The sequence below is a fragment of the Diabrotica virgifera genome, chromosome 2 (genome assembly GCF_917563875.1).
Source record: "Diabrotica virgifera virgifera chromosome 2, PGI_DIABVI_V3a".
Lineage (NCBI taxonomy): Eukaryota > Metazoa > Arthropoda > Insecta > Coleoptera > Chrysomelidae > Diabrotica > Diabrotica virgifera.
The window spans coordinates 15,997,020-16,020,095 of NC_065444.1; the positions used below are offsets into that span (position 1 = coordinate 15,997,020).

The following is a 23,076-nucleotide window of genomic DNA, read 5'->3' on the forward strand; positions in this document are numbered from 1 at the left end:
TGATCAAGACATTCCATTTAATTCAAGAAAAAACAGTTCCTTTGATCTTGTATTCGTTCAAGGCTTCAAGTTCCCAGGAGCTTCAGGCTGTAGGTATATGAAGACTTCCGTAACGGTATTTCCAAAACTCGATTCGTTAAATTTGAAAGAGGGAAACCGTTCAAACTAGAGTGTCTATAACAGGAATGTGAAACAATATGACGCTTTATAGAGCAGGTATATGACACTGATCGAACCACTTCTGCATATTTTGGAGCCACAAGTGTTTTCTCCTGCCAGGCCCGCGCTTACTTTCTATTTTCCCATGGATAATGAATTGCAGTATACGGTACTTATCGTTTCTCCATATGTGGCCTAGATAAGTTTCCTTTGTTTACTTATTGTGCTCACGATTTCCTTATCATTTCCGATTCTGTGGATTACCTCTATATTGGCGACATGCTCGGTCCAGGATATACAAATAATGCGTTAGTACACCCGCATTTTAAATGCTTCTGGTTTTTCATGAGCGTCTCTGTCAGCGTCCAGGCTTCCACACCATATAGTAAGATCGGAAAAATGTATTTGACTAGACGTAATTTTAGGAAAAGAGACAAACCATTGCTTATGAGGAGCTTTTTAATATTGTTAAATGCTGCTCTAGCTCGTTCTATTCTGGTCTTAATTTCTGTGTCCTGTTCCCATTTTGCATTTACGTTGGTGCCAAGGTATACATAAGATTCTACAACTAGTATGTTGTTTATCCGTAACTGTCGAGCATAGTGTTGCCCAAATCCAAGACCAAGACGAGACTTAGACAGTCTTGGTCTTGGTCTTGCAGCAAGAGTTTTGCAAGTCTCGCAGTTGCCCATTAGCCTATTGCATATCTTAGAACAACGTATCAGAGAGGTACATTTTAATCTTGAATATCATAGTCTAGCCAAATTAATGAATATCTAAACAACTGACAGCGGGTGGGGTCTGAACCCACGATCTAAGTGATACCTGCCTATGTTCTAACTAACTAAAATTAAAACTACCTCTCAAAAACCACAAAATTTCATTTGCATAACCGGTTTTAGGGCAATAAATAAATCGTCAGTTTGTAAGAAAAATTTGAACACCCGCTATTTAGAAAACAAAGCATTTATAAAGTACAGTAAAACCTGTCATATCCGGATCAATGTGGCGACAGACCGATCCGGATATGAAAAAATCCGAATATCAATCAAGACCACTTCTTTTAAAGTCTCTGAAATGTTTTCTCCTTCATACATTCCAGTAATCAACGCCGTCAATAACTTTCGTCGATAGACACGTTTTATAGATTCTATTATACATTATTTTGCCATCTTTTAGTTATTTTGGGTCGAGATGAGAGGGTGCGTTGTCCAACAGCAGGACTGACTTTCTCGGTATATTTCGGTAGATGTGGACGGCAGAACCGTCCGGATATGGGGAGGTCCGGATATGACAGGTCCGGATATGGCAGGTTGTACTGTAAACGTTTATGAAGCAAACTGTCATTACTTTTTCGTGCAGAATTACCCATTAAAGTTTGCCATACTTATTTAAAAACATCCTGTATTAATGAAAAACATTGATAGTTAAAAAACTACCTAACTTTTTTATTATCCAATATAAGATAATGAATAAAAAACACAATGCTAAGAAAATGTGAGGGTGTAGTTTGCTTTTAATTTCAGTATGCTATTGCATGCTTGAATAATAAGTTAGCATAATGCTAGAATATTCCACAGAGTGAGAAAAACACAGTTTGATTGGTACACCCGGTATACAATGACAATAATTGACCTGTCTAGCAACAATATTATTACAGCAATATTTATAAAGAATAAGACAACACATTAAAAAAATCACTTAAATCGGACAAAAGGTTTAGGAAATTTGAGACATTAAAAATGACCCGTTTTTAAGGTGGTGCGTTAATTTCTTGGAGAAGTGTATATCGTTAAAATAATATTTCGGTATTTTGTTTACACAATATCCGGCATTATCTGTACTTTTGTCTCGTATCATTACCTTATGATACTTTTAAATAATAGCCGCGCTGTTTCGGCAAATTTTGTTTAGCCGAGTGACCTCATAGCAGAGTCAGCATAAACAATACATAATAGTCTTACTATAATATGTATACCGATAAGATTTCTGGTGTTTGGATTACTAGAAAACTAATAATGAAAAAAATAATTACTTATATACTTATTATTAAGTATATTTTCTATTAGCTAAGGTGACACATTTTTAAAAAGTTTGTATACAATATTCGATATTACTGTAGGCGTCGCAAGGCAGGAATGTTATGTTATGATTAGAAGACGACTCTTCTCAAAACCTGGACAATTAATTTCAGAGCGAAGAAGTCGGCTGCTGGGAAAGAATGTACAAAATATTTTATTTTTACATTATAATACATAATGACCTCTGAGTACATGTCAAATGTGTCAAGTGTTTTTTAATGGATATTTTGATTCGCTATGTATGTTTATGGTATTGTTCGTAACGCATAAAAATCCAATTTTCAAAAAAATGTTACATTTTTTTTTGTTTCTCATAGAGTGAGTATCTAAGAATATAGCCGAACTTATATACTCCCTAAAACGACCTTCAGTTCTAACTGCAAGACGCAAGAGTCTCGCAGGCTTAGTCTTGTTCTTGCTCAAGTCTTGCAGGGTAAGTCTTGGTCTTGCTAAAATTAGGCGGTCTTGGTCTTGGTCTTGGTCTTGCGAAAACGCAAGAACAATACCAAGACTGCAAGTCCAAGACCGATTTTGGGCAACACTAGTCGAGCAGGTTGTTGCTTTTTGCTTATCAGCATTCATAACTAAATTAACTCTTAATTAAATTCAAACACATATTACTCTGAAACATACAAACGTGGACCCCTCAATTTGGACTTTAAACAGCTTAGTATATAAGAAATTTAGATCAACTATGTATATGAGACAGTTTTTAAGTTAGTTTTTGCACGATTGATCATTTTTGACTGTTTACCTTGACAGATTTTATGTCAGTAGGTGACATTTACTAGCAACTCGACGGTAAGTAATCCAACTCGACGGTAAGTACTCCAACTCGACGGTAAGTAATTCACTTACCGTCGAGTTAAAAAATCTCTTAATTTTAATTTATTTTTTGAAAGAATAAATAAAACTAACGAATTATTTATTAATATTGAAACTTATGGTACAATTTGTTAATTTTTCTCTTCAAATACGCGATCAAAGTTGAAAACTTGGAAATATCAATGCCATCATAAAGAAAAACGGTGGATTTAATCATTGAATATTCAGCCCAGAGGCTTCCAGGAGCTTTCAACTGCATATGTCTTTGAACGAAATATGTCAATAGAGTCTTTTCTTCGATTCTTAAATTCTTGCCTTCGCACCATTTTTTAAAACTTTGGTAGGTACTTTGATAACGGATTTTGGATTTTTCGGGAATAATTCTGTACCATCCGTGAATAAGTGGATAAGTCAAATCTTAAATTTTTTATTCTTCAAAACTAATAAAATGTTTAAAATGGCCATACCGAAATATTTGCATTTTTGAGTTATCGACTTATTCACAGATGGTACAGACCGTGAATAAGTGGATAAGTCAAATCTTAAATTTTTATTCTTCAAACCTAATAAAATGTTTAAAATGGCCATACCGAAAAATTGCATTTTTGAGTTATCGACTTATTCACAGATGGTACAGAATTGCGGAACGCCCTTCTTCCCAAGCACGTTCAATTTCTTCAAATTCACTTTCGCTCATATTTTAATTTTAGTCTAGGCTGATTATCGGAGAATAGGCCATTTTTGGGAAAAGTTATTTACCAGCAATTTTATTGCTGGAATCGAATCTTATTATTGTATGTATTAATAATATAGATATGCAAAGTCCGCAGATAGTGTGCTACTTTTTTTATAAACAAAATGGCGCCCGAAAATCGTGTTTTTTTCAATTTTTGCTCTATAACTCCCAAGATTTTAACTTTAGACCAAAAACACCCAAATAAAAATTCACCGCAATTAAATTCTGCATAGAGACGTGTTTTTTCCGATTTACTTCGACGAAAACTTTCCCCGGAAAAAGCGGGTTTTTCCAACAAAATCTTTAATTTTCAACTAAACTTTCAGATAAGTAGTTGTTAATCAATAATTAAATAACTTGGTAACGTAAAAGCCATTGCCGTATATATTATAATTTCAGAAGCCTATGGAAATTGAATGAACATTTTAGCAACAATTAAAATGTTAATTAAAAATTTATGGTCGCTATAATAACGACAATAATTATGATGCATAAGAATAACTATGATTTTTTCATAAAAAGACACTATACCTATCTAATGCACTTTACAGAATTGAAATTGGACTATTTAAGCGGCCTCAGGAATATTTTAAAATTATAAACAATTTTTTGGTTTATAAACAAATAGAATATCTCGGGAAATATTACACTAAATTAAATTATGAAAACGGTATTCGAAAGACAGCAGTAGGACGCTTCTTTTAAAAGAAAAAAAGTTTAATTATGACGAGTGGTTCCTAAGATACAACCGGTCAAAGTTGACCGGAATTTACGGCAAAGATATAAACAATAGGATCATAATTTTCAAACCATCACCTTTTTACTTTTGTCCTCTTTCTCCACACCAATTTTCATATTTTTAAAATCCTCATAACATATATTATTATAATAAAAGCTATCGATAATACGTGTGAAAATTGCCAAAAATAGCAAAAATCCAATCAAAAATTAGGTTGGAGAAAAATGTAACCCTCAAAGTTCAAAATCGGTATGCGTTAACAAAATGCATTTTCTCGGCTTCCCATGGAGCAATTTCCTTCATTCTTTTTTTGCTCCCTAATAACTCGAGTAGAGCCATCGAACTAACGCATTATTAAATGTCAAACTTGCTTTTGTTTTGTTATATTAAATTAATTTATTTATTATAACACAATATTTTAATTTGTTTAAATAAAAATTGTTTAAATAACTACACAGCTTTCAAATGAGAATATTTATGTTTTTAAATTTAAAAGGTACACTTGTAGGAAGTTTATTTAAAAAAAAGCCCACAACTGGAAAAAATATGTAATTTTCTGTTCCTATAAATAAATTAATCTATTATAACAAAACAAAAGCAAGTCTGGCATTTAATAATACGTTAGTTCGATGGCTCTACTCGAGTTATTAGGGAACAAAAAAAGAATTAAGGAAATTGCTCCATGGGAAGCCGAGAAAATGCATTTTGTTAACGTATACCGATTTTGAACTTTGAGGGTTACATTTTCTCCAACCTAATTTTTGATTGGATTTTTGCTATTTTTGGCAATTTTCACACGTATTATCGATAGTTTTTATTATAATAATATATGTTATGAGGACTTTAAAGATATGAAAATTGGTGTGGAGAAAGAGGACAAAAGTAAAAAGGTGATGGTTTGAAAATTATGATCCTATTGTTTATATCTTTGCCGTAAATTCCGGTCAACTTTGACCGGTTGTATCTCAGGAACCACTCGTCATAATTAAACTTTTTTCCTTTTAAAAGAAGCGTCCTGCTGCAGTTTTTCGAATACCGTTTTCATAATTTAATTTAGTTTAATATTTCCCGAGATATTCTATTTGTTTATAAACCAAAAAATTGTTTATAATTTTAAAATATTCCCGAGGCCGCTTAAATAGTCCAATTTCAATTCTGTAAAATACATTAGATAGGTATAGTGTCTTTTTATGAAAAAATCATAGCTATTCTTATGCATCATAATTATTGTCGTTATTATAGCGACGGTAAATTTTTAATTAACATTTTAATTGTTGCTAAAATGTTCATTCAATTTCCATAGACTTCTGGAATTATAATATATACGGAAATGGCTTTTACGTTACCAAGTTATTTAATTATTGATTAACAACTACTTATCTAAAAGTTTAGTTGAAAATTAAAGATTTTGTTGGAAAACCCGCTTTTTCCGGGGAAAGTTTTCGTCGAAGTAAATCGGAAAAAACACGTCTCTATGCAGAATTTAATTGCGGTGAATTTTTATTTGAGTGTTTTTGGTCTAAAGTTAAAATCTTGGGAGTTATAGAGCAAAAATTGAAAAAAACACGATTTTCAGGCGCCATTTTGTTTATAAAAAAAGTAGCACACTATCTGCGGACTTTGCATATCTATATTATTAATACATACAATAATAAGATTCGATTCCAGCAATAAAATTGCTGGTAAATAACTTTTCCTTGTATTTTGCTAATTAGCCCAGAGTATTTATAATAATCAAAATTGTACTTAAAATTATTGACAACTAAATAAAAACTCAATTCTCCATTGTTGTTATGCACCCTAGTTACTACCTAACAACCAAAGTATCTATCTTGATAAAATAAATGAAACTAGTCAATATGATGAAAATGTTTAATTTTATAATTTATAATGGTATCAATCGTGCAAAAAACGTTATAAGCATGTCGAACGTTAAGGGTAACCGATCTCAGACAATAATTGGAGTCGTCGCTCCGCTCCTCCTCCAAGCAATTGTCTTCGATCGGTATAAAACCCTTACCGTTCTCCATACTTAATATACTATTTTGGATCTGAATCGATACAGAGCTGTACAGTGTAATTGCAAACGATATTGTATCGACAAAAAATGTGCGTAGAGCCAAGACACTATGTGAAAGCAAAAAATGTCATAGCAACAATTCATGTAAAACTAAGTGAACATTTGAATAGTTTTTTTTTCTAAATATAATTTAAAGTATAAAATGTATGGCACGGACCTGATTGATACTACACCTATTCCGGAAGATTCACATTGTGGCATTCGTAAGTTACCAAAGATAAAAAATATCTAAACCAATTCTGCCGTTAATTATAGTTTTCTCATGGTCTTATTTCTTATCAAAAAATGTTACTGATATCATTCTCATATCATTGCATATCAGTGCATGCGGTAAATATTATCAGTCCAAATATAATTCTTTCTGGCCTTGATTTGTTTTAAATTAGAATATGTCCTATATTTTACAAAAGCTTGAATAGAGGAGAGTGGAGAATCTTACCTTGATTATTTCGTTCATAGGAGATTATGACCAATAGAAAGCTACAGAAATCTAAATTAAATCGATAATTTTTGATAATTGCCCGTCGTCAAGTATATTACGTCAGATGCCCTTCGTTGCTATGAAAAATACATTCAGTGACATTAATGACAATTAATGTTTTAAAAATTATAAAAGTGATGACTTTCAACCGTCAAAAATTTATAACAACTGTGTGTTTAATTGTACTAATTTGTACCTACATAAATAAATTACAATAAAATTTTGGTTTTGAACAGTTTTATTGATGAAATAATCGCAACAAATTGCACTCGATCTAAGGCCAGAGTGGCCAGTTGGCCTGTAATTAGGATGGACGAATAAAATAGTTACGAATTCACCGGAACCCGAACACACATGATATTTAACTGGAATATTCGGATCTATGTCCTTGTTGTATATTCGCCAGACCTCCAAACAGGGTTGAGTATGCTGAATGCTTGTTAATCTTTTCGTATCCTCATACGAATATCGTCTTCTGTACCTCCGTTTTCTGTAATAACACCTCCAAGATACGTAAAGTTTTCGTAAAGATTACGTAAAGTAATGTTTTTATGTAAACATTGGAAAAATCGCGAGAAAATCGAAAAATTTCAGCTTTTTTCCGCTTTTTTGCTCAAATCTCGAAAACTATTAACTTTTAGTAAATGGTCTGTTTACAGAAATTAAAGCACTTATAATTATCTACAAATATCACTATTTTCTTTTTTTTTTCAGACGAATCGTTCGGTCTAAAGTGCAAGTTGAAAATTGCCAATTTTTAACTGTCTCGGCAAAACCCACTTTTTACATTCCAAAACTTTAGTTTTTATTAGAATGCTGTCATTTGATAAATTTCTCCTAGTTTTCTGTACAAAAAGTAAATGTTAGTTCATAATATAAATATGGTATGTCTCTTCTCACAGCTTCCATGAATCCATAGCATCCTAAATTACCGAGAATGTCTCTGCTTTTCCCTTAGGGCCACAAAAGATCAGGCACAGAGGGAGACACAGTTTCAGTTGGTGTGAACATTCCCTTCAGATCTTGATTTCTGATAAACCTTGAGGTTTTGTCCTTTCAAAATGTATTAGTTGAACAGCTCTCTGACTTCCATAAACCTCAGGTGCGGGTTTAGTTTTTAGCCGAGGAATGGATTGGTTAGGAGCTATTGCATGTTTTTGGTGCAATACAAGAAATGCCACCCATGACGTAAAAAGTGTGGTATCCGTCGATTGTATGTACGCTAACCCTTTCTGTCCAAAGGCTGCATATATATGTTTTTGAAAAAGTATGTCTGTATTCCCAGCCGCCGTATATATACGTTCAAGGTGTTATGGTCTCAATTTACCAAAGCCGAAAATATGCGTTATAATATGGCTCTTACAATTGTAGACTCATTGGTGTCCCAATGCCGTAGAAATATGTCCGAAAATGTAAGATTATTGTTCCCAAAGCCTCAAAATGTTGGCACCTAAGACAGGTCATGCGGACCCATTATAGGTAGCTGCTAGAAGGTGAAGCGTTTGTAGCCACAGAAAAGACCAGAAAAAAAAGAAGCGAATCGAGATACAAGACATGTGTGCAAGATCCGGAATCGGCCTTTGCGTAGTGTCATGTTTTGAGGAGTACCACACAAAAGAAAACTTTTAATGTTAATTTACATTACATTATTTTTTTTAAGGTAGTTACATTTTTTCAAGGTGGTTTTGCTCTCTGATGAGTACTTTTGAAAAGAAAACGTTTAATTTGGTTAAAAAAACTCATTCACAAACATGTTTTGGTCATTTATTTGTTTATTTATATGCAACGTATATATAAGGCAATGGGACTCTAAGCATGAAAAAATCTTGACCAACATGCTTGATTGAGGGACCAACATGCAAATTAAGTCCTGGCATAGAAAGGGTTAAAATCAGCGTTTTCGTACACCTGTTGTGTAAAGCAAGGCTGGTCAATTTTCTGCAAATCGCCTGCGATTGCGGACACTTCCAGATAAGCAACGCGCTTGCTCAAAGTCTTTTAGCGGCAGTAAAGCCCATATAGTTGGTCTCACCATTCTTTGCAGGGTTGGCCGTTTTCTCTACAAAAAGTACGGCTCAAGAAAATAGGTTGATGTAGTTTCCTCTTTAGGGTTTTGTTCATCCTATACAGAAGCTGTTCGCCTGGAAGTGTCAGCATTCGCAGGCGATCCGCAGAAAATTGACCTGCCGTGCTTTACACAGCAGGTGTACGATAACGCTGATTTTAACGTACATAAAATCGACGAATACCACACTTTTCACGTCATATGTGGTATTTCTTGTATTGCACCAAAACATGCAGTAGCTCCTAAGCAATCCATTCGTCGCACACTGGGGCAAGAGACAACATAAGTTGGCATTAAATCATTGTGGATATATTATGGCCAATTTTTTTTTTTCAAATATTATAAGTTGTGTGTACATAAACAAAAACGATGTTTTTTCAATGTTTTCTTCTTCTTCTTCTCAATGTGCCTATCCGTGACGAATGTTGGCGATCATCATGGCAATCTTTATTTTATCTGCAGCAGCGCGGAGAAGCTGCACGTATGTTGTGTTAAAGCAGGTTCTGAAGTTCTTTAACCAGGATGTTCTTCTTCTTCCTGGGTCTCGCTTTACAAATATTTTTCCTTGAAGGATGGCTTGTTGAAAAAATGTTTTGCTCAAAATTTCCAAAGCTGCATGTCCGTATTTACTACGGATATTGATTTAAATGATATTTGAAGTTTAGTAATTTTAATTTAAAATAAATCTACAGTCTAATATACCTCTTTAATCTCAAAACAATTGTGTTAACATTATTTTTGAAAAATTGCTTTACCAAATTGTTCTTTAAAATCATTTACCGCATATTTATAAGAATAACATAAAATTTTGTAGGTAAAATATTGAAAAACTTAAACTACAGATCATCATCAAAATCATCAGATGTGACGTCACACATCTTGCACATTCGGAGATTTGAACATAATATTATATTATGCACTAATATGCAGTGCTTCCACTGGCAGGTGTTCTAATTTCTTTCTTTTTATGTTTCTTTTGCTTGTGATCAGTGGATCACTACTAATCAACAAAAAGTGGAATACATCTTAATTTGTTTTGGATCTACTACACTTTCTTGAATTATTATGCTTGAATTATGCAAATAACGAAAAATTAGAATAGAGTGTTGTTCAATTTAATTAGGTGAACATAACCTCACAAAAAATAAAATTATGAAAAAAGGAGCAAATATGAGCAAAAAGTTAAAATGACTTTTTAAAGAATAATACTCAAGCTTTAAAAATAAAACAAAATTAAAGTTGGATCAGTCTGGGAACACTAACAAATCACTTGCTCTTTTTGAAAAATGCATATTTTGATATTTTGTACAGGTAATTTTAAACAACATATTATAAGAGACTATATTTACTTAATTATTATATCACATCTGTAATAATATTGTCACTTTCCTGAAGATCAAATATCCGTAGCCAATTTTACTAGTAAATTAACTTATGACTTGAAATAAGTGGATCAAACGTAAGTCGAATCACGTTATCCCGGCCTATGCATTGTTAACACGGGACCATGTGCCCTTTGCGACGCGTCGCAACTGGTGGAGGGGGATTTAATGAGAAAAAAATGATGCCAAATCATACAAAGGATTGTGTACTATTTAATTAAAATGAATGCGTCAGAAAATACTGCATTTAGTATTTTCATTTTATGCCAACTTTTTAGCTCTCCTGCTCCACTGTGCGTCGGATAAAAAAGGAACCCGCGCTTGAGGTTTATGGAAGTCAGGGAGCTGTTCAACTAATTCATTTTAAAAGGACAAAACCTCAAGGTTTATCAGAAATCAAGATAACAGATCCGTATTACATAAGGGTCAAATGACGGACAAAATAGAAATAGAGAAGGGGGTAAAGCAAGGCTGTATACTCTCACCTCTACTCTTCAATATATGTCTCAACTACATTTTACAAAAAACCATAGACAGAAAAAACGGAATCCCTTGGAACTACTTAGATGGTAAGAAACTGGCTGATATGGAATATGCAGATGATATATGCCTGGTATCCCATACAATAGATGATATGCAGAACATGCTAAGTAAACTGGAGAAAGAGGCGGCAGAAATTGGTCTCCGAATAAATGTCAATAAGACAGTTGAGATGAGAATAGGCTAACTCCGACAGGAAAAATTATATATCAGTAAAGAAGAAGTAAAACGGGTACAAGAATTTTGCTACCTAGGAAGTATACTTGGCGTACATGGTGGAATCGAGGCGGACATTAAACATCGACTTAGAAAAGCACAACAAATATTTGGAACACTCTCAAACATATGGAGGTCAACACAAATTAGTCAAAACACCAAAATAGGACTGTCTAATAGTAATGTTAAAACAGTATTACTGTATGGATGCGAGACCTGGGCAATAACAGACGGAACTGTCAAAAAACTCCAAGTATTTGTAAACAGGTGCCTCCGAAAAATTTTGAAAGTATATTGGCCCAACATCATAACAAATCAAGAACTTTGGAAGAAAACCAAACAAGAGCCAATTGAAATTGCAATTAAAAGGAAAAGATGGAATTGGCTGGGACACACCCTGAGGAAGGACAACTCAGATATAACAAAGAAAGCTCTAAAATGGACAGTAGCAGGACGAAGAAAGCAAGGACGACCCGCAACGACCTGGATAAGAACAATTGAAGCTGACTACAAAGGTATGAGAAAGAGCTGGGGAGAGGTAGCAGCTATGGCCAGAGACAGAGTCCAATGGAGAAGCTTCGTGGATGCCGTCTGCTCCTTTACGGAGTAACAGGAAATAAGTAAATAAGATAACAGATCCGAAGGAAATGTTCACACCAACTGAAACTGTGACTCCATCTGTGCCTGATCTTCTGTGGCTCTAAGAGAAAAGTAGAGACATTCCCGGTCTCTTAGGACGGAATGGACTCATGGAAGCTGTCACAAGAGACATACCATACCTATGAACGAACATTTATTATTTGTACAGAAAACTAGGAGAAATTTATCAAATGACAGCATTCTAATAAAAAATAAGGTTTTGGAATGTAAAAAGTGAGTTTTGCCGAGACCGTTAAAAATTGGCAATTCTCAACTTATACTTTAGATCGAACGGTTCGTCTGAAAAAAAAGTAAATAGTGATATTTGTAGATCATTTTAAGTAATTTAATTTCTGTTAACAGATCATTTACTAAAAGTTAATAGTTTTCGAGATTTGAGCAAAAATGCGGAAAAGAGCTGAAATTTTTCGCTTTTTTCGCGATTTTTTCAATGTTCCGGCAAGAAATTTTGTCCGCAAACCTCATATTCGGATTCAGCAGCCCAAAATCCATATATAATGAAAGAAATCAGAACTACCCCAAAACTTTCCTAGTCAAAACACAATTTTATTGAATCAAGTCTATAGCTATGTTAAAAAGAAACGGAGAAAGCACGCATCCCTGTCTGACTCGAGTAAGTACGTTAAATTCGTCACTGTTGATCCCATTGTGTCACGCTGCATTTCTCCTCAATGTACAGTGACTTTATAATGGAAATTATTTTATGCAGAATGTTTCTTAGCTCTAAAATTTTGCATATAGCAGCATGAGATAAGCTGTCAAAGGCACGTTCGAAATAAAAAAAACATATACAGGGTGTCCCAGACTAATTTAGCCATGCTATATCTCTTAAACGAATAGAGATTTTCGAATGGGACAGAAAGTGATCTATTCTACTTGTAATACACTTTAATATGACGTAGAAAAAAATCATCCACTAAATATTCATCCCTTAGTTACAACCCCTAACTTTAATTTTTTTAATAGCACCCTGTATATTTTTTATAGTTTTGGATGTGGTCTTCTATCGTCTATTCAACACATTTTTTGAAAATAAAATCGGTTCGAAAATTACCAAGAAAATATCAGTTTAGTTTTGTTAATTATGTGTCCCAGACTAATTTATCCAGGCTATATTTCTTAAACGAATAGAGATTTTCGAGTGGGACAAAAACTGATCTATTACATTTGTAATACACTTTAATAAAAAAAATTATCCCCTAAATATCCATCCCTTAGTTACAACCCCTAACTTATTTTTTTAATAGCACCCTGTAAGTTAAGGAGGAATATTTAGGAGATGAATTTTTTCTACGCCATATGAAAGTGTATTACAAATGGAATAGATCAGTTTTTGTCCCATTCGAAAATCTCTATTCGTTTAAGAAATATAGCCTGGATAAATTAGTCTGGGACACATAATTAACAAAACTAAACTGATATTTTCTTGGTAATTTACGAACCGATTTTATTTTTAAAAAATGTATTGAATAGACGATAGAAGACAACATCCAAAACTAGAAAAAAATATACAGGGTGCTATTAAAAAAATTAAAGTTAGGAGTTGTAACTAAGGGATGAATATTTAAGGGATGATATTTTTGTACGCCATATTAAAGTGTATTACAAGTAGAATATATCACTTTTGTCCCATTCGAAAATCTCTATTCGTTTAAGAGATATAGCGTGGCTAAATTAGTCTGGGACACCCTGTATAGGGGTGTGTTCCATTCAACGGATTGTTCCATTAAAGAAAACAGCATAAAAGGTAATCTTTTATTATAAAAAATATAATTTAACAACAACTTTACATGCTCTAAAAATATAGAAAAAATATTTATCACAAATCATCTATCTAAAAGTCTTTCATGTAAAGAATCTTTCAGCAATTTATAAAACTCCAATTGCGCATTTTCGTTTAGATTCAATATTTGCTGAAACACCAAATCCACGTCTGGTGTTTTAATAAACGTACTTATATACACATTGACAAAAGTCATCATCAAAAATTGGCAGTCGAATCTGTCCATAATGCCCCCATGGCCTGGAATGAGATCACCAAAGTCCTTAACTTTATTGGCTCTTTTGAATCCAGATGCTGCAAATCCTCCAAATGGAGCTATAATACTAGCGAACACAGACATAAATAAGGAATGCTGAATGAAGGGATAATAATTTATTGATAAGCCTGTATTTCCTATGTAATAAGGACTTGGTTCAAAAAGGTAGCTCCTGGTACAATTTGTAGAAGCAACAATATTATCCTCAACCTCTATATACTTTATTGGACAAACTAAATATTGGAAGTGACAAAAAATCCATGCTAATATACTGCCTAGTATAAAAGTACTAAGACCTCCAAGTACAAAGCCTTCTAATGTTTTATTGGGGGAAAGACTTATCAAAGGTGTCTTACCAAAAAATTTTCCAAACACATAAGCAAATACATCATTAAGTATAACTAACCATAATGGAATTATTAACCAAATCAGACCTTCATACATGTTTTGGTACGTCATGTACAACTGCACACTAACAATCATAACAAGGAAATGTGTCCAAAATAATAGACTAAATTGCTGACGTATAAGTTTCTTCTTTAACATAGTCAGAAACCAAATGATACCAATAAAGTACCAAATAAACGACATAAACCTATGGTACCTGGCAAGTACTTGTAGAAGATAGTACTTCTTAATAAATACTTGAGTATATTTAGCTAATAGTTCTCCAAAAAGTATATAATTAGCTGTAATTACAAAATACCAATTGATTGTCCTAAAGAATGGAACATCAGGAATTTTTTTGATTTGGTAGGCGATTTTGATGATTTCCTGGAAACATTTGAATTGGATAAAAAATCCAGTGAGTGTAATGCATGGGACTCCGCCGTATACTACTAGACCAAACCCTGCTAACATTGACAGCCCAGTGATCGTTCTTTTAAGACCGGTACCGACTTTTGGTTTTGGTGGAGATTCTTGGACTGATGGCTTGGTTTCAGCGGGAAGTTTGTCAGTCTCCATATTTATCTGGAATAAGAGAAATTTCATAAGTAATCAAATTTTCTAACAAGAAGTAAAACCACTTCTATGTAAATTGGTATATTTATTAAAACTTAAAAAATCCCAATGGATTGAATAAAATATGTCCAATTCAGAACGTTTTCAGACCTATCGGTCCATCATCAGTGAATCTACAATAAAATAAGTAATCCCACTATTAGAATTGAAAGATGGTTGAAATTTTTAAAAAGCTAAAAAAGTGTGGTTAGATTACTTACGTGCATACTTGCTAAATAGCCCCAGAACCAAACAATGTTGAATGTAAAATTCAATTTACATTATTTAAAAATAATATTAAACAGGCTAAACGCCGATGTTAAAGGTTATAGCCTATGGGAACATGGTGAAACCCTACCAAAACCTCAATCAACCATCTTAGGCCAACTTTGACTATAAAGTGTCACAAGTGTGTAAGGAACTGTTTGAAGTGACATTGACAGTAGAGAAAAAGGTAGTCGATTTTCAAAGTTTCTTAACCAAAAGGTCATATACTTGCTAAATAGCCCCAGAACCAAACAATGGTTGAATTTAAAATTCAATTTACATTATTTAAAAATAATATTAAACATGCTAAACGCCGATGTTAAATGATATAGCCTATGGGAACATGGTGAAACCCTACCAAAACCTCAATCAACCATCTTAGGCCAACTTTGACTATAAAGTGTCACAAGTGTGTAAGGAACTGTTTGAAGTGACATTGACAGTAGAGAAAAAGGTAGTCGATTTTCAAAGTTTCTTAGCCAAAAGGTCATATACTTGCTAAATAGCCCCAGAACCAAACAATGGTTGAATTTAAAATTCAATTTACATTATTTAAAAATAATATTAAACAGGCTAAACGCCGATGTTAAAGGATATAGCCTATGGGAACATGGTGAAACCCTACCAAAACCTCAATCAACCATCTTAGGCCAACTTTGACTATAAAGTGTCACAAGTGTGTAAGGATCTTAGGCCAACTTTGACTATAAAGTGTCACAAGTGTGTAAGGATCTTAGGCCAACTTTGACTATAAAGTGTCACAAGTGTGTAAGGCCTAAGATGGTTGATTGAGGTTTTGGTAGGGTTTCACCATATTCCCATAGGCTATATCCTTAAACATCGGCGTTTAGCCTGTTTAATATTATTTTTAAATAATGTAAATTGAATTTTAAATTCAACCATTGTTTGGTTCTGGGGCTATTTCGCAAGTATGCACGTAAGTAATCTAACCACACTTTTTAGCTTTTTAAAAATTTCAACCATCTTTCAATTCTAAGAGTGGGATTACTTATTTTATTGTAGATTCACTGATGATGGACCGATAGGTATGAAAACGTTCTGAATTGGACATATTTTATTCAATCCATTGGGATTTTTTAAGTTTTAATAAATATACCAATTTACATAGAAGTGGTTTTACTTCTTGTTAGAGTTTTTTAACTATATGGTATACAGCCAACCTAGGGAACTTCCCTTTTAGTTTAATCAAATTTTATTTCAATACAGTGGCTCACCCGGGGGGGTTTGGGGGTTAAAACCCCTCCCAGAGCATATAAGGAATAGTAGGAAAAAGTAACGTGTATTTAACTTAAATTAGGACTGACTTCTACAAAGCGAAAATAAAAACAGAATCTTTTAATAATACTTTTCGATAACCTAAATACTACTTTGACTAACTCTCCAGGGTAAACTCACAGGATGACGATGAACTGAGCATATGAAACTATCTTGGTTACCTAACAAAGGAAGAATTTTTAGGCAAAAGATCTGTTTTAAGCGGATTCTACTACAGAAAGATTGCATAATATTGTTAATATGTGATATCCAAAGTTTGAACTCTGCAAAAAGCCACAAGACCGTATTAAAACCACATGAAGAAAAGAGAGATATGAAAAGTCTTGAGTGGTTGCCTGATAATTCAGATTAATTTTTGTGTGATTTTTAATGTGTTTAACTGCATCATATACAGGGTGTAACAAAAATACAGGTCATAAATTTAATCGCATATTTTGGGGCCAAAAATAGTTCGACTGAACCTAACTTACCTTAGTACAAATGTGCACGGAAAAAAAGTTACAGCCCTTTGAAGTTACAAAATGAAAATCGAATTTTTCCAATATATAGAAAACTATTAGAGATTTTTTATTAAAAATGTACATGTGGTATTCTTATGGCAGTAGTATTTTATGAAAAAATTATAATGAAATTTGAACACCCCATAAAAATTTTATGGGGGTTTGGGTCCTTTAAACCTCCCCAAACTTTTGTCTACGTTCCAATTTAAATATTATTTTAGTGCCATTAGTTAAACACAAGTTTTTAAAAACTTTTTTGTCTCTTTGTACTTTTTCCAAAAGTCAGTTTTTATCGAGATAGTTCAATATTGGTCAAATCCACCACATATTTGTCTATGTTAAAGTACGATTATGGAGACTTGGTAATAATATGAAAATTTATTTATGATTTACATTTTTAAGTATATTTTGAACCATATTAAAAAACAGGCCACATCTCGATAAAAGATGCTTTATCAAAAAAATACAAAGAGGCAAAAAAGTTTTAAAAACACTGTGTTTAACTAATGGTACCGCAGTAATAGTTTAATTGGAACGTACACAAACATTTCGGGGGTTTAAAGGAACAAAACCCTCATAAAATTTTTATGTAAACATATTAAAAAAGAAGCCGCAACTCCATAAAAACTGCCTTATCAAAAAAATACTAAGAGGCAAAAAAGTTTTAAAATTATTGAATTTAACTAATGGCACCACAATAATAATATATTTGGAATGTACACAAAAGTTTGGGGGGGTTTAAGGGAACCAAACCGCCATAAAATTTTTATGGGGTACACAAATTTCACTATAATTTTTCTTTAAGATGTTCTTTCCATGAGAATGCCACCTGTCCATTTTCAACAAAAAATCTCTAATAGTTTTCGATATATTCAAAAAAATCGATTTTCATTTTGTAACTTCAAAGGGCTGTGACTTTTTTTGTGTGCATATTTGTACTAAGGTAAGTTACGTTAATTCGAACTATTTTTGGTCCCAGAATATGTGGTTTAATTTATGACCTGCATTTTTGTTACACCCTGTATATAACTAAAGGTGTCCACCTAATTATTACAGGAAGAAACAAAAAAAAATCAAAAGGAAAACATCTTACTTCCAAGTTACATAACAACAAGAAACAATAATTAATATTGTAATAAATATTTTTAACACTTTTTTAATAATAAGTGACACAAACTTACCAAACTATTATAATGCACCATTAATTAATTAAACTGATTATATTTTATGACTCAAATGCACTACTTTGCAGAACTACAAAATTGATATTTTCAAAATACAAAACTAGATTTTTAAACATCATTTTTAACTGTTTTTATTTATTGTTTGTCTTCTACCTTACGATTTGACAGTGTCGGCATTGAACAAAGTTCAGTATTCGAAACAATTATATTGTTGTCATTATAAACATTAAATTTGTAAATTCGAATTAATAATTATTAATTAACTATTCATATTAGCAACGGATATTTTTAGGAAGCTGTTCTGCCATAAATATCAAAATAGTACTGCTATTAGTAAATAGTAAATAGTACTGCTAGTAAAATTGTACTACTACTAGTAGTATGTAGTATAATAAAGTAATTTATTTTAAAACTCTAGTAGCAAAAACTGTGGTCCTGGAGATATGATTACTATCGGCAAAAGAAAAACAAATGTATAGATATTTGAAGGTGGTAATTGGACAGCTAGACCTCGGTGCCTCTTGTTGCTCCACGACGACCAGCCAAATATACAGAGAGAACTGTAAATCAAGATGAATCAGAAATTTTACAATTTTATATTCTTCATGCAATAAACTCAGTTAAAAACAAGAAAGCAATTGGACCATACAAAATTCTAACTGGACTCTTAAACATCATACAAGGAGACCACATCAGTCCTCTGTTATACTTTTTAATAACCTGTATACCACTGGTGAAAGACCTGAGGAATGAGAGAAAAAAGTATTTTTTTATAAGAATTCCGAAGAAGCACCGGGCTGAAGGATGTCACGACAGCAGACTGATATAATTATTCTGATGAGCCACACGATCAAAATTTTTTTTCGCATGATTCATGGAAGTTATACATTGCGAAAAGGATCTAGATGAAACAAAGTTTGTAGACTAAGAGCCGCTATAAGTGAAATTTCTTAATCATTTTAGGCACGATAAGAGCCTATAACTTAAATAGTAGAACCTAAAAGAAAACGTTTGAACACTGTGCCGTCACTTTTTAGTGGCACATGCGTCGACAGTGGCGCATCAAACTTTCCACTTATGGACGGGATAAATAAATTAAAAGTTACCCTCCCTCACTACTAGAATTCAACTTTTTTTTTAAGTTCTATGTGATTAGCACATAAGATCCAGCGTAATTTTAACGCACCACCTCCTTCCCCCTGCCGCCACCATCAAAAACATCATTTTTCGTTTTTATTTTTTTTTGGTGGGATGCAATCAATTTTAAAATTTCAAAAAATTCACACGCATACACATATGTATGTCCAAAAGTTTGAAATATTAGAATATTTCGTCTTTTTATTGATTTTTATATATAAACTTTTCTGAATAGTTAAACATAATTTTGTTTCAATTCTTAGCAATACTAAATAAATCTCAAAACCAGATAAACGATATGCAAAAAAATTATTTATTCTCTTGGAGTGAACAACTTAGAAAGTACAACTTACATTTAAAAATAAATTAGTAAAGAAGAGAATAATTTTTAATTAAACTAATAATAATTAGTATTTCCTCCATTGGACTGTATGCATGCCTGTAGGCGATTTGGCATGCTGCCGATTAACTGGTCGAGCTGGGCTTGCGGAATTCTCTCCCATTCTTCACGAGCAGCATCTTTTAGTTCGCGAAGTGTATAAAGGGATTGTTTCGCTTTTTGATGCGTGTCTTGAGAATGTCCCCAGCATGTCAATAACGTTCATCGGGGGAATTCGAGGGCCACTGTAATGTAGATATTCCTTCTTCTACCAGAAAATTTTGTACTGCTGCTGTTCAATGAGGGGGTGCGTTGTTATGCATAAACACAAATTCATCACCTACTGCCCTCGGAATAGACGTACGACAGGATTTAAAACTTCCTCGATGTACACAGCACCAGTGACACTTCTCTCCAGAACCAGCAGTGGCGTCCGTGTACCACTCATAATACCACCCCAAACCATATTACTGCCACCTTCAAACGGGACACGCGGTTGGGCTGTTTTTAGTCGGGCTTGTCGTCCTGGGGCCCTCCAAACCAGTGTTCTTCGCGAATCAGATACCAAGCCAATTTTTGATTCATCAGAGGACATCACGTTATTCCAGTTAGGACCATGTTGCACCATTTCTGTAGCCCATTGCAACCTTACTATTTTGTGTTGGTAGGTTAGTTAGGAACATGTAAGGGCCTTCTACGATACAAATTTACCGCATTTAGTCGGCGTGTTATTGCTTGCCGTGAAATATTCAGTCCTTGAAGCCTAGAAATTTCTCTGGATATACCACTTGTGGATTCCAGACGATTTCTTCGAGCTATCAATGTTATCTGCCGATCTTTTGCTGCTGTTGTACATAGACTGCTACCACTTCTTGGACGATCCTTGACGTCATTTGTCTCTTGGATTTTTTTTTAAATGTTAGATACAGCACTCTGAGTAACATCAACAATATTCGCGATATTACTTTGGCTAAAGCCCTGTTGGAACAAAGCAATCACTCTATATCTGTCAAAGTGAGATATCACGTTTCTAGGCATTTTTAAACGGCTCAATTCAAATTTAAACACAGACTGAAATAATGTGTAAATTCGTAATCAGTTGAATGTGACCAAAATGGGCAAAATAATACAAAAACGATTCAAAGTTTTTATCATTTTCATGTAAAAACGCTCTAAAATGAATATCAACAACAGTTTTCAAACCACCATAGGCGTAGATATATTATTTGTACGTATTCCAAACTTTTGGACCTGTGTGTAGTTGAGGCCTTTATAAAACATGTTTATTTTATAGGTTGAGTGTACATAACCTCAAGAAAATTAAATTTTTTTTTTTTTGAAAAAAGCGTTTAACTTTTTTTGGGGAGAGCAGCAGGTCTAATTGTTTCTCAACCTTGTGTATTTTATCAAACACTAATTTATCATTTTTTTCAGATTTTTCCGTAACTCTGACCACCTTAAAAAATAAAAAAAAAACCGTTTTTAAGGAGGTTTTGGGGGGTTAGAACGTGTTTCTCCCATTTTTAAATATTCTAAAGGACTCAGTTACTTCAATTTACATATATAACCTATAAAAAAGAAATTGATTTGATCTATTATGAAACCTATAAAATAGGGAAAATTCCCAAAAACCCCCTAAATAACAGTTTTTCCTAAAAAAAATCTAAAAAAATTAGTAATATAGTGTTTGATAAAATACACAAGATTAAGAAAAAATTAAACGTGCAGCTATCCCAAAAAAAGTTATACGCCTTTTTCCAAAAAAATTTTTTTTTAATATATTGAGGTTATGTACACACCTACGGTCTATAAAAAAATTAACGTGTTTTATAAAAGCCTTAACTATGTGTGTGAACTTTTTGAAATTTTAAAATTGATTGGTGATAATATTAAATATAGCAGAGTATTAATTAAACGGTCTGGTTGACGCCGGGCCTCGGTAAAATGTACCGGCTGTAGCGCCCCCTCGGCGGCCCTACAGTTTAGTATTAGTGGGACCTAATATAGCACCAATAGCTAATATAGCTAATAAGCTAACTTAATAGTAATAATAATGCTAATTGCATGCTTAAGACAAACATTGTTTATTTTTAACACCAGACAATATCAACTAAATCTAAAAGTCAAATTTCAATATCAAATCTATGCATATCTTAACCTACGATATTAAAACACTGCTCCAGCACCGGTCATAATAATATTGCTAACGTTTATAAATACCATAATAAATTAATATTAATGAAAGAGATCACAGACTGATTCAAAATTATCCAACAGTATACTTACTTTAACTACGGAATTACCCGTTCAATGTCCAATGTCACTTCACTTCGATTTCATTTTCACATAAGAACCTCACAAGAAAAATCACCTTTTACTTTTTTGTATTTTAGTCGTATTATTTGGAAGCGTTTTATAAGCAAGACCATTGGAATATAATACCTTGAATGGCATTTGAGTTTGATAAACTGACTTAATTGAAATGCGCTATTGTTGAAAATGTACGAGTTAATTGATGCGATATGTCAGTAAATGTGGGTTGGAAGAACAGGGTCGGACTCGATGTTTTTAGTATTATTATCATAATATTATTATATCGGTAGTATTAGTTACATGCACTGGGTGATTATGCATAATTACCGGTTATTATGCATTATAATGATCAATAAACTTGCTAAATGTGATATACTCTTCAATATTTATCAAATTCACCAGCGAGTTTATACAGTATGTCCCTGTAAGTTGTATCCATATGAAAAACTTTTTTATTATTAATTTTACGAAAAAAGTTATTCTTCATAAAAAGCTCTGCATGGTCCAAAACCTGAGATTTAACCGTCAAATATCAAATTTTTTGAATATTATACGAGTTATTTCAAAAAGTTTGAATTTTACTCAAGAGTAAAGTAGCTTTATTTCTCACAATATTTAAATTTGCTATTATGAAAAGTTGTTTGGAATTAAAAACTATATTCTAGTATGCAATTACATCCTTCTAATTGAAATTGATAACTAACATTATTTTCGGATAATTCAATTCAGATAACTCTTTTATTATTAATTTTACGAAAAAAAGTGATTCTTAATAAAAAGTTCTGCATGATCTAATACCTAAAATACAATCATCATATGTCAAATTTTGTTAATTTTATACGAGATATGTCAAAAAATATTAATTTCGCTCAAGAGTAAAATACGTTTATTTTTCACAATATCGAAAATTGTTATTATGAAAAGTTATTTAGAATTAAAAGCTATGTTTCAGTATGTAATTATATCCTTCTAATTGAAATATTCTGAACTATAAT

At 32.8% G+C, this 23,076-nt stretch overlaps 1 protein-coding gene across 3 annotated transcripts in view; it reads right to left on the minus strand.

Moving 5' to 3' along the window:
- Nucleotides 1-13,705: 13,705 nt before the first annotated feature.
- LOC114345870 (phosphatidate cytidylyltransferase, photoreceptor-specific) overlaps nt 13,706-23,076 on the minus strand; it is a 110,839-nt gene continuing 101,468 nt past the window's right edge. The window contains exons 1-2 of one of the 3 annotated variants that reach the window (XM_028296692.1): nt 22,055-22,296; nt 13,706-14,975 (exon numbers count right to left, since the gene is read on the minus strand). In XM_028296692.1, coding sequence (XP_028152493.1) covers nt 13,791-14,969 — 1,179 coding nt within the window. In that variant the 5' untranslated portion in view covers nt 14,970-14,975; nt 22,055-22,296 and the 3' untranslated portion in view covers nt 13,706-13,790. Of the gene's footprint in view, nt 14,976-18,249; nt 18,356-22,054; nt 22,297-23,076 lie in introns of those variants that run through there. The other 2 variants (XM_028296684.2, XM_028296702.1) reach the window with 2 other exon arrangements.